Below are 16,264 nucleotides of genomic sequence, written 5' to 3' on the forward strand. Positions count from 1 at the left end.
ACAGGGAGGAGCAGGTCGTTGTGGAGCATGGATCGTGGATGTTATGTTAAACTTTATAACACTTGAACTTATTACATACATTGGGTTTTCATATTATGCTTCTGCTACTTAAACTATGTTTGTTTTGAACATCAATTGTATTGAATTGGGTTTTTACGAACTACTTCGATTATTATATTCTATGTTCAATATGATTGATGGCTTGATCCTGGTCATGTCACGCCTCCAAGCGGTGATACTCCGCGGGTGGATTTTGGGGGTGTGACATAATCTTGTAACAAGAAAAATCCCAAGATATATTTAAAAGATTACTTACCCGTTATCTATATCTATAAAACTCTTTTTGAAAAACTATTTTTCAAATAGTCAGTTAATTGTATTTACCAGCTTTGGCTGACGTATTTCAAAAGACTGAACAGCAGGCACCGAACCTTATTATAGGCTGGGATTACGGGTCGACTAGAATGAAGGCTAAGGAATTTGCACTCCTGATGCTTAAGGCCTATGATGTCTAAAGCTCTGTTTAATTGGATCCTGCCTGTGGGCTTGTATCGAACGCTTGTAATACTTTTATACATTCAAGCTTTATTTTAATAATTTCAATCCAATACTTCCGCTGCATATTATTATATTGTGATAACTGTTATCCAACCGTCATGTGTGTACCCATCCGGGCCCACCAGAAACCGGGGTGTGACAAGAAATCTCTAGAAAATTTCCATGCGTCATGCGTCATTTTGGCTCAATTTTGCACGTTATTTCTGTGCGCCGTGCGCCGTTTTGGCTCAATTTTGCACGCCATTCCCGTGCGCCACGCACCGATTTGGCTCAATTTTGCACGCCATACCCATGCGTCGTGCATCGTTTTGGCTCAATTTCGCACGCCATACCCATGCGCCGTGTGCCGTTTTGGCTCAATTTCACACGCCACCACCATGCGCCGTGCGCAATCTTTGCTCTAACTACGCGTGTTGTTTCAACTAAGAACTGCATCCCACCTTTCCATATAGAAGTACATGCAAATCAACCAAAAACAACTAACAACACCTCCATTCTTCTGAGTCCAGAATCCCTCCCAGATGATAAACTCACCTGGAAGCCACACTAGACTGGGGGGACTTAAAGAGGTATGGTCCCAAACCTATGCACACGTGGTAGGGACCATACCACTTTTCTCCGGCTTGATGCCTACATCAGCAGAATGCATCCAAAAGCTTCTAGAAGAAATCATAGGTGACAAAGAAGATGCTCTCCCAGACATAAAGGACGACACGTGTCACCAGTAGATGGATGCCAACTGGACCTGCAAGATATCCGGAGGACAGACCGACAACCACTGCCAGAGTATGCCCAGCTAGACGAATAAGGACGCGCCACGTCACCCACTACCCTGACGACAGCAGAGGGGACAAAGAGGATATTCCCTTTGGTCGGACAGCTGGCGTCCACTGGCTAGCTGGCATGCCTCCTCCTCCTCCCTCATCCTTCGGCTATAAATAGAAGTCTCATCCTTCAGGTTTGAAGATTCTACTCTCTCACTATTTCACCTTTAACACACACTATTCTCCTTAGAACAGTACTTATTCTCACGCCGGATGATGGTCACAAGGAGAACCCCCCTATTCCCCTCCTTGTGGCGAGTCACCGGTGTTCTGTTTTGCAGGATTCCAGCTATTGGCGAGTGGAAAAAGAGATTAAACCCTAACATACGAGACAACTCAGCTAGATAACCTTGTGTTAGCCAGTGTTTCATCACACCGTAATAAATTTAAAAAAAATGAGATGGAACAATATATAGTTTGTTTAATATAATATCTTTTATGGGAATTGTCAATTGTGAATTTGTGATGAGAATTAGTAATTCTAAAGAAATGTATATATAATTTAACGTCTTACTTATAAAATAAACTAAATGTCTATCCTCGGTACTAACCAATACCGGTACCGAAAATACCAATACCAAAAATTCTAAAAAATAGGTACCGATAACGGTACGGACCAGTATTTAAAGGTAAAAACCGGTATCGAAAAAGCTAAATGCCGGTGCCAAAAGTTGTGTCGGTTCGGAAAATTCGGTACCGATATCCGGTACCATTTGGTCATCCTTAAATGCGGAGGACTAAACTGCACGTCACACATAAGTACAAGGAGCAATATGCTAACATCCCTTATTTAATCAGCATTATTATCCTCTTCTTCTTCTTCCCTGAGGGCAAACCGGACACAAGAGCGCCATTATTGCCGAACAAGGTTTGATACATTCTTCGCTCTCGTTTCTATTTCTATTTAGGTTAATTTTTAAAGAATTTAGTTTATGGTTTCCATAAAACAGTTCAATAACTTTGAATCCTTTTGCTGTTGAATTCATACTTGAAATGTGATTTAATTCGCCATGAATCTGTATCTATTTCTTTCATAATTATTCATCATCACCTACGTAGGGTTTAAATATCATGTCAGTTACATAATTCTTGTCCAATTACCGAACATAAATCATAAATTACAGATGTATTTTGTAGAATTGTTTTCTTTGATTATAAAAAAAATTGCCTAAAATAAATGATACTTCAGTGGTCTAGAAAGAAAGTCCACTTTACTCTGCTTTTCTTTGTGCAAAAACAATTTTTTTTCTCATAATTTAGGGTTAAAGATAATATGGTGTTTGAAATTGACATTCCTTCTTAAAGATGAGATATATATATATGTTTTTAACATGCTCTTAATTCAAGTATGAATTTTCCAAAAGGTTGTGTTAGTTGTGGACTAGGCCTGTAACGAACCGAACGTTCATGAACTGTTCGTGAACTTGTTCGGCGGGAAGTTCATTTATTTAATAAACAAACGAACACAAACAAACAATTTTGTTCGTTTCATTAAATGAACGAACATGAACACACCTTGTGTTCGTTCATTTATGTTCGTTAACGTTGGTTTATGTTCGTGAACGTTCGTTTATGTTCGTTCATTTATGTTCGTGAATGTTCGTTTATTCACGTTCGTTTATGAACACACCTTGTGTTCGTTCATTTATGTTCGTTAACGTTCGTTTATGTTCGTGAACGTTCGTTTATGTTCATGAACTTTCGTTTATGTTCGTTCATTTATGTTCGTGAATGTTCGTTTATTCACGTTCGTTTAAATTTTAGTAAATACGTAAATAGTTATATTTGTATAAATATTAGGTTTTTAACTACACATATAAATATAACTAATTAGTAATTGAGTTTTCTAGTAACAAAAAATGAAATTTTAAAATTTTTCTTAGATCACTTACTTAATATTCATATATAAAAACTACTTAATTTTAGTATCTATGAACCCTAATTTAGATGTGTTTTCGGATGAATTGTAATATATTAGACTTGTTTGTTTGTGTTCATTAATGTTAAATTGTGTTTGTTTATATTTGTTCAATTACGTTCATTTGTGTTCGTTTATGTTTGTTAAATGATGTTAATTTATGTTTGTTTATGTTTATTCAAATATGTTCACTTAGATTTTTTTTGTTTTAAAAAAATATGTTCAGTTAGATTTTTTTGTTTATGCTCGTTTGTGTTCGTTTATGTTCGTGAACTGTTTGTTTAGGCTTTAAACGAACGAACATAAACGAACACGAACATGCCCGATTTCTTAATAAACGAACGCGAACAAAAAAATGTGTTCGATTATATGTTCGTGTTCGTGTTCGGTTAAAGTTAAATGAACGAACACGAGCATGCCTATGTTCGTGTTCGTTCGGTTCGTTTACAGGCCTAATGTGGACCTTTCCTCTAGGGGTGTTGTTCATGGTCTGATTTGATCGGTTTTGACGAAACTTCTGGACCGAACTGGTAGGTACAGTTTCGGGGAATGAAAAATCAAACTGGCCAGGTAGGTAGGGTGGGCGTAGATCGGCTAGACAGGCTGGTTTTCACCAGTTTGGCAATTTAAGGGTTCGGTTTTGGCTTAAACCGATTTTTATTTTTTATTTTCAAAATCATTAGTTTGTATTAAAAATTTTAAAATGATAAAGATGGTTTTTATGATTATATTAGATTAATAAGAAAAATATATAAACAATAAAAGTTAAACGGGTGGTTTGGTTGCCGGATCCAGGTTCCAAACCAGACTGACCTGTTAAACCAGAAAATGTCAAGACCAAATCGTCTGGAACTCAACTCGGACAAACTGGCTGACTTGTTTCGATTTGAACGGGTCTGTTAGTTTAAACGGTTTATAAACACCCCTAATTTTCTTCAAGACGGGAAGGAGACTATATGTTACTGTCGGCTGTTGAAGTTGTGCACGTTGACTTTTTCCCGTGATAAAAGAATGTTTAAACCTTAGAACTTAGTTTTTAGACTTTGATGAATGCTGCAATGCATGTTCTAAAGTCGTTTTCTCACAAACGGCGGATTATGCGGGTTGCTGATAACTTACTTTGATACTTTCATATCTTAAAGGTACAAAATCATATAACTATGGCAAGTTTAATGATGGGTCCGCCATTGGCGTCATTCTCCAAAACAAGCAAAACTGCGCATAAAACTTCAAATTCTACCAACGGTCGAATCAAATGTGTGCAGAGACCATTGGAGGAGATATACAACATAAGGGTGGAAAAGAGCGTGTCCAAACAGCGGTTGACCGAGCTCGGGGTGTCAAAGTGGTCAACGTGGAAGACGGGAAAGTGCAATGTGCCATGGGATTGGCATGTTGACCAACTGGTTTACATTGAAGAAGGCGAGGTTAGGGTTGTGCCTGAAGGCAGTGAACGATACATGAGTTTTGTGGCTGGTGATTTGGTACGATATCCTAAATGGTTCGAGGCGGACCTTTGGTTTAATGGCTATTATCAAGAACGATATAGTTTTCGTGCGTATGGTGATGATTAGGTTATGTTTGTTGTATGTTTTGTTGGTTAGACACGCGTAACGTCACTCCCTCTGTTTGGGTTGTTGAATTTGTTGTACTGTGTTTGTTGACTAGCTTCTATGCCAGGTTAGTATGAAATGTCATGGTTTTCTTGCTCAGTTGATTTTTTAGAGGGTGTTTGGATATGCATTTAACTCATTGTTGCGGTTTGAAGTCGTCATAATCGGTTTAAGAGTGTAGATGAACTGATTAAGATTCTGATTTTTGGTTAAAAATTGCATAAAAATTATTTATTGAGAGAAAAAAGACAGTTTTAGAGCATTCACATCCAATCCATCAAATTATACATACATTCCACTAAAAAACAACTCCTATATCAATATATTTCCACTAAAAACAAATATTTTTTTCTCTCTCCTTTCAATTAAATAATATTATCATTACATTTTTCTCTCACTTCCACTCACAACCACTTTCAAAATATATTAAAAAATTATAACGGGTGAACAGTGTCCCCCCAAATATACAGATGAACAGTAACATTTTCTCTCTCCTCTACTCACAACCACTTTTTATACCCTTTATAATATAAAAACCCCTCCTCACATAATTTGATGGTTAGGATGTGAATGCTGAGATCCAAAAAAAGTCACATCTGGTTTTTGCAAGTTACCAAATTGTCCAAGAGATCCAAAAAAAGTCCAATGATTGTAGTGTTCAGGAATCTTAGGTATTTTCAGTTTTATCTTTTAGAATAATCAATGTGAACAGAAGATTTTGTATGTTAGAACTCAACTATAGTTATGGTCGTTTCTTAAACCGTTAAAACTGACTGAACTGTTAAAACTAAAGCAAATTGATCAGTTTGATATTTATACAGTCGGGATCATAGTTTACTATTTGAAAAACCGGTTTTAATGGTTTGATTAACGATTTGGAACTCAAAACCACTCGGTCTCTTCGTTGTGTATCGTCTTTTTTATATTTTGGAAAATGTGGTAATAGATACGTATAATATTCACGAATTATCTTTATTAAATTTAAAAGTTTAATACAAATTTACGATGTTGAAATTAATAATAAATCGCTTCGTATAATATTCACGAATCATCTTTATTAAATTCAAAAGTGTAATACAAATTTATGGTTTTGAAATTAAAAAATCGATTCAGAATACACTAATCACCAAAACCGAACTGTTTTGGCTTGACCAATCCCGCTTTGGTTTACCATTTTTCAAAACCATAGTTAGGCGTTCGGCCTAAAATATTTATCAAAACCGGCAAATCAAATTGTCAACCCCTTATTACAATGGTTTCAGGAACAAGTTTGCCCTATATGTAAACCGGAACCATAGAAGAAACACCAATTTTTTCCCTAAAAAAGTAAACAATCACCCAAAAATCACAAAACAAAAGCCAAAAACAAAACATGATGGAAAAAAAAGCATTAAATTTCTGCATCAATAACATTATGTGTAGAAATCCCAAGAAACATTTCCTCTTATGAACTGGTTTTTATACTACAAACAAATCCCAAGGCTCATAATACAAACCAAAAAACAAAAACAAAAAGAGATGCAAAAAGGGTAGTAAAACATACATTTATATCCACAACAAGCCCCAACTTTCACCCCCTTTTCATTATCTCCTCCAAAGTAAACAACACCTAAACTCCAAATGAACCCGGCCCCATCAAATAATCGAACCCAACTTCATTCGAGTCAAACCCGCAAGTCAAACTTTAAGTCAACCCTGCATCATATCAGCTACTAACGGCAACAGAAGCAAACTTCGAGACCATTTCAGGTTCGTTGCTTTTAGAAGCCGCTACGTTTTCCAAACGAGTCCAAAGCGATTCACGTTTCTTGTGATTCTCCTTTTCTTTCAGCTCATCTTCTTGGTATTTGGTTAAGCATTCGTCAAAGAATGATTGATCAGCGTCGGCAAATACTTTCCTCACGTTTAGCGTTAGGCTTTGAACTGCTTGATTCCAGTGACCGAGCGTGTTTTTCTCTAACGCGGGAAAGATTATGGGTAGGATCACCTTGCGGTTTTGAATTATGAGATTCCTTATGTGGTCGTTGTTCCATAAGAATAATGCCCGTTCAGCTACCTGTATCGGCAGACACAATATGATGAGTACATGTGCAACTTTGTGGTCAAAGTTTTGTAAGAAAGTAGTTACAACCGTTATTATGTGTTCATTAGTACTACCTATTTGTGTTTTTGTAATCATATTTAATGCATTAATTATTTATATATAATGAAAAGACCTTCTATTTCAAATAAAGGTCGCCTTTCATACATACGAAACATGAAGAAAAAAAGCAATAGATGTAAGATAGGTAGGCTATTCATGGAAGACTTAAGGGCGCCTTTGGATGCGTGTTTCCAAATTAACTATTGTGACTAAAAGATTCAGAACCATATAATTAGTCAACTTTACAACCATCCCAATAACCAGTTTTCCTAGTTCCTACAACTACTCCTTACCTGCTGTTCCAAATCCGAAAACGACACCACAAAACCTGAAATGGGTGTCAAGTACAAAGACTTGAGGGGCGTTTGGATGCGTGTTTCTAAAGTGATTATTGCGATTACAACTTCAAACATCAAAAGCACATCCAAACACTAGGCGGACCTACATTAAGCCCAGGGTGGGCGGGCGCACCCCTTGAAAAAACATATTTAGTGTATTTTTTAGGCAAAAAACTTGACCGCACCCCCTGAAAATATGCTTGAACCACTCATCCGCACCCCCAGCAAATAATTTCTGGGTCCGCCAACCTATGGCATATCTTATCACAACTAGTTAATTCTTATTATTCAAAATCACATAATTACTTTCAAAACACACAACCAAACAACTAATTACTAATATTAAGTGTTGTAAGAATCGTTAAGCGTTAGGCGGCCGGTGGGGTACAGACTAGGGATTAAGCGGATTGGGATTTTTATATGTAATCTTCAGTTTTATATATATACGCACACATTTTTATGTGTATTTTTTAGCAAGAAAAGTTTTAACCCCTCATCGGCTCATTTTTTAAGTAGACAAGATTAATCACCAATATTTACAAGATTTTTGACCAATTAGGACTGCCTAAGGCCGCCGTTGACCGTCTAGCGATTAATTGGCCGATTAGTGGAAAATTACTCGGTGAACATCCGACTAGCGATTAATCGGCGGCTAATCGGATGCTTGTCGGGATTTTTAACCATGCTAATACTAACACAAGAACAGTAAGAGAATACCAAACGTATTAATTAAACTAAATAAGTACCTGAAAATGTGAACTATTAAGACAATGCCCAATTTGACGAAACAACGGCACCATGCATCGTTGAAACTCCGCAGCCTGAGTAGCTTCTAGAACCTCCTCCAACTCACTAAGAAACATGACCTCTTTCGCACTATTCGTTATAGGCCAATACTTCAACAAACCCCTAATCACGGTGTCAGCGAGCTTAAAATCTTTTTCCACAAACTGCGTGATGCAATAAGATAACTGTTGATGATACATCGACAAACATTTGGGCTTATGAAGCGGAACCAAAGCCCGCATGAGAAAAAGCTTATGCTCTTCTTTCAAAGGCAACGCAAAACCGTTAATTATGCTGCCCAATATCTCAAGCAACTCAGCGATCCCGTTATGCTTCTCGGTTTCATATATGAAATTATAAAAGATGTTATTGATCGCCTTTCTGATGAACGGGCGATGCACCATGAATTTTCCGTAAATTCGATGAAGAATTGTTTTCAAATACTCTCGTTCCCTTTGATCTTCCGAATCGAAGAGATCGAGCAATTTTAAAACAAATGAATGATCGATGTACCGTTTTGCAATCTTAGCGTCGGTTTCTGGCGCAGCAACAAACCGTAGAAGAAACTCGTACACGATTTGAAGATGCGGCCATGAGGGGTCCATACTCGGTTCATCTTCCTCCGGATCGTAAACATCCGGAAGCTTGTTATCGTGGATACATGAAGGTAACGATCTGAAAATATTCGACGATATCATTTTTATGATTTCTTGCATTGTAACCTCGTTAAACTTCGAAGGAACCGACGCTAAGTAATCGACAAGCTCAAGTAAAGTCTGTCTTTTCACATCTTTTTCCTTCAAATTCTTCGACGGGTCGCAAAAATCAAACACTACACAACACATATTCAACTTCTTTATAAAAAGATTGTGTTTTTCCGACACGGGTACATCACGAAAACTAGGCAACGCTTCGTAAGCCACCTGATTCAACCCGGGTTGACCCGATTTCTTCCCCTGGCTTGACTTAACACTTGTGGTGTAACTTCCATTAACCGACTTATTCGAACCCAAATTCGAACTCTTACCCGATGAATCGACCTTAGACCCGTTAATATTAACACCTGAATTCATCGGATTCGGTGAATTCGAACCCATATCATTCCTCCCCACATTACTTTGTGAGGTTTTTGAAGATTGCTTTCTAGGAAGCTTATTCAATATCTGCTTAATCATATCCACAAATCAAAAACCCTAATTCCCCAAATCTTGAACCCTAATTCATCCAAAGCAATCAATTTATCAACACCCAGATACCCAAATCCACACACATTTCTAAAATCTTGAAAATAACGAAATATTATTCACAAAAGGTGTGAAATTTAAACCCTAATTGAAAGAATCTTGTACCTATGAATTCATGGGCTTTAATCGCATGATGTTGAGCTTCGAATAATCGAACGGTTGAGATGAAATCTGGGTGATAGTTAGTTGAATATAGAAGGTGATTTTGATTAAAGATAGATAATTTTTGTTGGTGAAGAAGAAGATGAAGATGATGAATTTGGATATAGAAAATAGTGATTAGAAAAGAAACCCTAGAACAAGGGGAAAAGGGTTTTCTTTGTGGCATGAGAATTTGGAAAATTATATTCAATTTTTGTTTTTTGTTATTTTAGAGAGAGAAACTATAACAAGGAGGAGAGAGAAAGAGAGTGAGAGATAACGGCGATTTAACGGAAAATATAACATTATCTGTTTTTTTTTTCTTTTTCTTTTTTTTTTTTTACAAAATCAGCCACAAGTTTTAAATATTGTTTTTATTTGGTGTATGTTTATTGATGCGTCATTTATGTTCAAACTATTTTGTTTCATTTTTTCATCGACCTTTTTTTTTAAGCTAGAGCTTGATAGATTTAGTATAAAATTATAATAGCTTGGTTTGATTCGACTCGGTTATTTGTATTGTAAAATTATAAAAGCAGCATTCGATTGTAGAATTAATCGGTTCGAAACTTTCAAATTTGAGTTGATTTGACTTGATGTCATTGTGTAACTTCACAAGACTCACAAGGTTTACTGGTAGAGTATTTGGCCACATGCAACACTGATGTAGATGGGCCACCCGACCCAGACGACTTAGGCCCAACAGGCCCAGTTGGGTGCGATGGGGATTAGTTGCTGCTATCTTTTTTTTAATGCTTAAAAATAGTCTTTATTTTGTTTCCTTTTTCCCTGCATGTTTGTTGGAATATCTCCTATTTTTGTGGCTACGTAGAACTATTTAGAGGGCTTTATTTTCTTATTGAACATTGGCTTGTTTTTTTAAAAGTTTATGAAACTTCGTTTCAATTTTGGTTCTTGTTTTGGCGTTCTGACTTGGTGATCAAGGAAGACTGCATCAGGTGGTACCAGAGCACAGCAAGATCCGATTATGGGAGACCGTGGAGCACGCATGAATCGCCACCCCCGTAGAAACGCCGATCGAGGCAACGAGGATTATCGGCGGGATCCACGTGATATAGAGGAGATCGCACGCCTGCAACAAAGAGTCCGGGACCTTGAATTGCGGCGAGGGATCCGATCCGATGAAGAGACCGAGACCGACTCCGTCATCTGGGATAAGGGGGCCGATCGATACAACCCTTTTGCTCCGGAGGACCAAGGGAACCCGTTTGCGCGAAGGGACCCAAATCCAGACCCGTTAAGAAACTTGGGAATCAAGATTGATGTCCCGGAGTTTGATGGGAAGGCTGAACCCGATGCATTTATTGATTGGCTTCAAACTGTTGAACGCATCTTTGATCTACGTGACATTCCTGAGAAGTACAAGGTAAAACTCGTGGCCATTAAACTTCGTAAATACGCGTCTTTGTGGTGGGAACATATTAAAAAAAAGATAGCAGCAACTAATCCCCATCGCACCCAACTGGGCCTGTTAGGCCTAAGTCGTCTGGGTCGGGTGGCCCATCTGCATCATTCCCCCCTTCGTCAGAAGGACTCGCCCTCGAGTCCAACGGGTCATCAAGCTCAGGAACAAACGGCGAAAGATCAGCGACATTGAAGGTAGCTGAAACATTATAATGTCCGGGCAAATCTATCTGATACGCGTTGTCATTAATACGTTTCAGAACTTTAAACGGTCCATCCGCCCGCGGGTTTAACTTGCTCGCCCGACCCCCGGGAAAACGCTCTTTGCTGAGATGAATCCAAACGAGATCACCTTCTTTAAAAACAACATTCTTGCGTCGCACATTGGCCCGTCGCTGATACACGATATTATTATTAATAATTTGGTCACGTACTTGTTGATGGATGAGCTTAATCTGGGCTGCCCTGTCCTCTCCTTCTGCACTAAAATATTCGGTAGCCGGCAAAGGTGCAAGGTCCAAAGGGGTAAATGGGTTTCGACCATAGACAACAAGAAAAGGACTCATTCCGGTAGAACGGTGAGTGGACCGATTATAAGCAAACTCAGCCTGAGGTAGAACTAAGTCCCACTGTTTCGGATTCGACCCAACAAGACTACGTAGTAAATTGCCCAAACTCCGATTGGTAACCTCGGTTTGCCCATCACTTTGTGGGTGATGTGCACTACTAAAATTGAGACGAGCACCCAACCGTTTCCACAATGTTCGCCAAAAGTGACCCACGAATTTAATGTCCCGATCGGATGTCAAGGTCTTTGGTACTCCATGCAACCTCACAATCTCGGTAAAATAGAGCCGAGCAATCTGGCTAGCGTCATAAGTTTTAGCACACGGGACAAAGTGAGCCATCTTAGAAAAACGATCCACAACCACCATGACTGAATCTTTTTGCCTTTGTGTATGGGGAAGACCTACCACAAAATCGAGACTAACGTCCTCCCATGGTCCGTCAGAAACCGGTAACGGGGTATATAGCCCGGCATTAGAACGATGCATTTTGGCAATGTGACAAGTGCGACACCTATCCACAATTTTTGTAACATCCCTGCTCATTTTTGGCCAAAAAAACGTTCCTTCACAAGGTTTAATGTCTTGTTTCTCCCAAAATGTCCAGCAAGGGCTCCTTGATGCCCTTCTAGGATGATGGCATCATGTAACGAGCATTTAGGGACACACAACCTAATACCTTTGAACAAAAAGCCTTCATGCATGGACTACCCTTGCGTCGGCGCCGCTCGGCAAGCTGACCATAACGTTGAAAAATCGGGATCATCTGGATACAGGGTACAAAATATTTCAAACGCATCAAACCGAACTTGTAGAGATGTTAACAGGGCTTGTCTACGGCTAAGAGCATCTGCCACCGTGTTGGTAACCCCTGATTTGTGTCGGATAACAAAGGAGAAATCTTGTAAAAATTCGACCCATTTAGCATGTCGGGGGTTGAGTTTGTGTTGCCCTTGAATAAAACGAAGCGCTTGGTGATCGGAAAATAAAATAAACTCCGTGTGTAGAAGGTAATGCCGCCAAAATTCTAAACTCCGAACAATTGCGTAAAATTCTTTATCATAGGTGCTGAACTTTTGCTTTGCCTCATTGAGTTTTTCGCTAAAAAAGGCGATCGGACGCCCCTCTTGACTAAGTACCCCTCCTATCCCGAGCCCGGACGCATCACACTCGACTTGAAAAGTAACCTGAAAGTTCGGTAAGGCCAAGACAGGTGCCCTTGTGATGCAGTGCTTTAATTCTTCAAAAGCCGCCGTGGCCGTGGTTGTCCAACAGAATACTTTTCCTCTCAAACAATCAGTAATAGGGCTGCTACGGTACTGAAATTACAAATAAAACGGCGGTAAAAAGATGCTAACCCGAGAAAACTCCGCGCCTCATGGATCGTGGTCGGTGTAGGCCATGTAGTAATCGCTTCGATCTTGGACTCGTCCATTCGAATGCCTTTCCCCGAAATCAAGTAACCCAAAAATAAAACTTCAGATGATAAAAAACAACATTTGTCACTGTTGGCGTATAGCTTTTGATTTCTCAGAATTGTGAAGACTTGTTTGAGATGATGGAGATGATGTTGAATATCTCTGCTAAAGACAAGAATATCATCAAAATAAATGACAACACACTGACCAATAAGGGGTTTGAAGATATGATTCATCAACCGCATGAAGGTGCTCGGGGCGTTCGAGAGCCCGAAAGGCATCACCATCCATTCGTACAACCCGTCCCTTGTTTTGAAACCCGCGGGCGGATGGACAGTTTAAAGTTCTGAAACGTTGGGGATTAGTTGCTGCTATCTTTTTTTTAATGCTTAAAAATAGTCTTTATTTTGTTTCCTTTTTCCCTGCATGTTTGTTGGAATATCTCCTATTTTTGTGGCTACGTAGAACTATTTAGAGGGCTTTATTTTCTTATTGAACATTGGCTTGTTTTTTTAAAAGTTTATGAAACTTCGTTTCAATTTTGGTTCTTGTTTTGGCGTTCTGACTTGGTGATCAAGGAAGACTGCATCAAACACAATGGCTTAACATGACTATCATGCTTGAGATTTTTAACGGGAGGTCAAAAACGTATATACTTAAAAATTTCTATACGAAAGGTACATATATAATACTACTAAGCGAAAAGTTTGAGAGGTCGGGCTCTCCCTCCTAACTTGCGCCACTAATGACTACAACATATATTGGAGAGTGATATCTTTTTTTCAAGAACAGAAAGAATACAATAAAAAAAAGAGTTAAATGCCATTTTAGTCCCTGTGGTTTGGTTTATTTTGCCAGTTTAGTCCAAAGGTTTCATTTTTAACTTGTGGGTCCAAAAAGGTTTCACAGTTGCCATTTTAATCCACTTGGTTAACTTCATCCATTTTTCTGTTAACGAGAAGGTCAATTCAGTCATTTTGTATGTAATTCTGTTAACTAAAAGTGCAATCCAGTCATATAAAATGACCGAATTGGCCTTCTCGTTAACAGAAAAATGGATGAAGTTAATCCAGTGGACTAAAATGGCAACTGTGAAAACTTTTTGGACCCACAGGTTAAAAATGAAACCTTTGGACTAAACTGGCAAAATTGCCAAAACCACAGGGACTAAAATGGCATTTAACTCTAAAAAAAATCATAATTTCAATCTTAGTAATTTGTAAATTATAAGAAAGTGGTTGAAATACTATATTTATTCATCGATGAAATTCAAAAAACAATATAATATGAACTATTGATATAAAATAACGATTAACAAATAATAAGACTTCTTTTAAAGATATGAACTATTGATTAAAAAAAATAACGATTTAAGTTTATTATTAGAGTAAATTGTTAAAATCGTCCCTAAGGTTTGAGCATGTTTGTCATTTTCATACAAAACAACTTTTTTTGTACCATATAGTTCTTCACTTTTAGGATTTTTTGTCATTTTCATTCAAACGTCTAATTTGCTTTATTTTTTCTATCAAACATTTGAATGAAAATTGCAAAAAATCCTAAATCTCAGGGACGATTTTAGCAAAAAAGTCAGACGTTTGGACGAAAATGATAAAAATCTCAAAAGTGAATGACTATATGATACAAAAAAGTTGTTTTGGATGAAAATGACAAACATGCCCAAATCTCAGAGACGATTTTGACAATTTACTCTTGTTATTATTCTAGTGATAGTGTAGTGAGAGGTCAAATAGAAAATAATATAAATTAGTAAAAACCATCAAATAGAAAAAAAATTTTAGGTCCGTTACCTTCCGACCTCCCGGTGTAAATTTTCAAGCTTCGTCACTGCTTCCATGGTTTGTTTATGTCACATCCCACCTAGGAGGGCATTTACAGTGACCAGTCGACGCAGACCTATAGAGGAAACATAATCTTATTACAAAACTTAAGCATTTTCTCTGAGAATCGTTAACCTAAAATCATTTTATAATAATATTATTTAAATATTTATTGGTTAACCCGTAGTGGTAGAAAATATATACATAATCTCAGTATCAAACTTAAGTATTTGTTACATGGCGGAGTATTAAATGTACAATAAAACAAAACAAAACGTAACGTAACGTTAATAAGCGAGACATCTCTTAGCTAGCAACCTTGATCCTTACTTTAGTCGACCTGCGATACAGGCTCGGGTAAAAATACATCAGCACACGGTTGGTGAGTCACATAAACGACACATTTATAAAACTAACACATAAACGATTTTTTCGATCTTGTATGAGCTCAGTGCATAACACACCATAATTGTAATACGTCCACCTCACATTAAAGCAAGTCAACATTATATATTCATACACACACTGCCTCACACACGTATGTGACTGTTGCTATATCAAGTGTCTGTCCCCTCGGAAAAATATAATGATCACTGTAATATATATAACACCTTGGATGCCACACCATATAGGACATACAAATACATGATCAATCACAGTCAAAACAGTTTTACAAGCAAGTAACATGTTTTGAAAATAGTAACTCACATGAATAAACTTTCTTCACACTATATTTCAACTCCCGACACTTTGATTGTAATCTAGAATTCAATATACCTGATTACTAATTTAAGTCTAATGTTCAAACTCTAAGGCTGGAGGGTGTGGGGGTCGTCCCCAGTCCGTCCTGCTTCGTCGCCGACGTCCCCCCCCCCCCCCCCACACCGCCGGCCTCCTGAACGTCGACATCCAGACGTTGGAGACGGGCCTCCCCCTCCCTCACACACCTATACATACAATATATACATATATATTTTAGGCACATCATCCATTTCTTTACCTCCATCCTCTTTTCCCCATGCTCACACCCGATCTACGTGGTGCTTACGTGGCGGATCATCCTCCAAGGATGGGCCATCGCCATACCGCATAGCCTAATAGACTAGTCGCATAACAACTGCATTTACAGTGCACAACTATTCTAGTCCAGACAATATTATGAATTTAACAGTTATACCCATTATTTTACAATTCATGAGTCATCTTAACCATTCATGATCAGAGTGGTCATACAATATCACAATCTGAATGTGCACCTACTAGACAGGTTATGCTAAGGTCGTATGCCTTAGGTCATCCGTAGTCATAAAGCCCCTTTGTGGGCGTTATACGACACGTATCGTGCCACGTCACACGGGGGGCTTTATGAGGCGTTATATCACTAGAGCCCGTAGTATAAAGCCCCTACCAATCATTACCTAGTTATTAATTTTTATTTTTATTAAGGGA

General features: G+C 38.1%; 2 protein-coding genes across 3 annotated transcripts; one reads left to right on the forward strand and one right to left on the reverse strand.

The window, feature by feature from the left end:
* The first annotated feature begins 2,094 nt into the window (after positions 1-2,094).
* Positions 2,095-5,012, forward strand: LOC110929621. Its single transcript, XM_022172779.1, has 2 exons — positions 2,095-2,250; positions 4,443-5,012. The coding sequence occupies exons 1-2, from the start codon at positions 2,110-2,112 to the stop codon at positions 4,872-4,874; spliced, it is 573 nt and encodes a 190-aa protein (XP_022028471.1). The 5' UTR covers positions 2,095-2,109; the 3' UTR covers positions 4,875-5,012.
* Positions 5,013-6,291: 1,279 nt separating this feature from the next.
* On the reverse strand, positions 6,292-9,781 carry LOC110929620 (serine/threonine protein phosphatase 2A 59 kDa regulatory subunit B' gamma isoform). Of its 2 annotated transcripts, XM_022172778.2 has the most exons (3): positions 9,530-9,776; positions 8,141-9,395; positions 6,292-6,969 (listed from the first exon to the last, which is right to left on the reverse strand). In XM_022172778.2, the coding sequence occupies exons 2-3, from the start codon at positions 9,353-9,355 to the stop codon at positions 6,619-6,621; spliced, it is 1,566 nt and encodes a 521-aa protein (XP_022028470.1). In that variant the 5' UTR covers positions 9,356-9,395; positions 9,530-9,776; the 3' UTR covers positions 6,292-6,618. The 2 variants fall into 2 exon arrangements, with proteins under 2 accessions (XP_022028470.1, XP_022028468.1); XM_022172776.2 differs by having other exon boundaries at positions 8,141-9,781.
* Positions 9,782-16,264: the final 6,483 nt, after the last annotated feature.

This window comes from Helianthus annuus, chromosome 3 (assembly GCF_002127325.2).
Source record: "Helianthus annuus cultivar XRQ/B chromosome 3, HanXRQr2.0-SUNRISE, whole genome shotgun sequence".
NCBI lineage: Eukaryota > Viridiplantae > Streptophyta > Magnoliopsida > Asterales > Asteraceae > Helianthus > Helianthus annuus.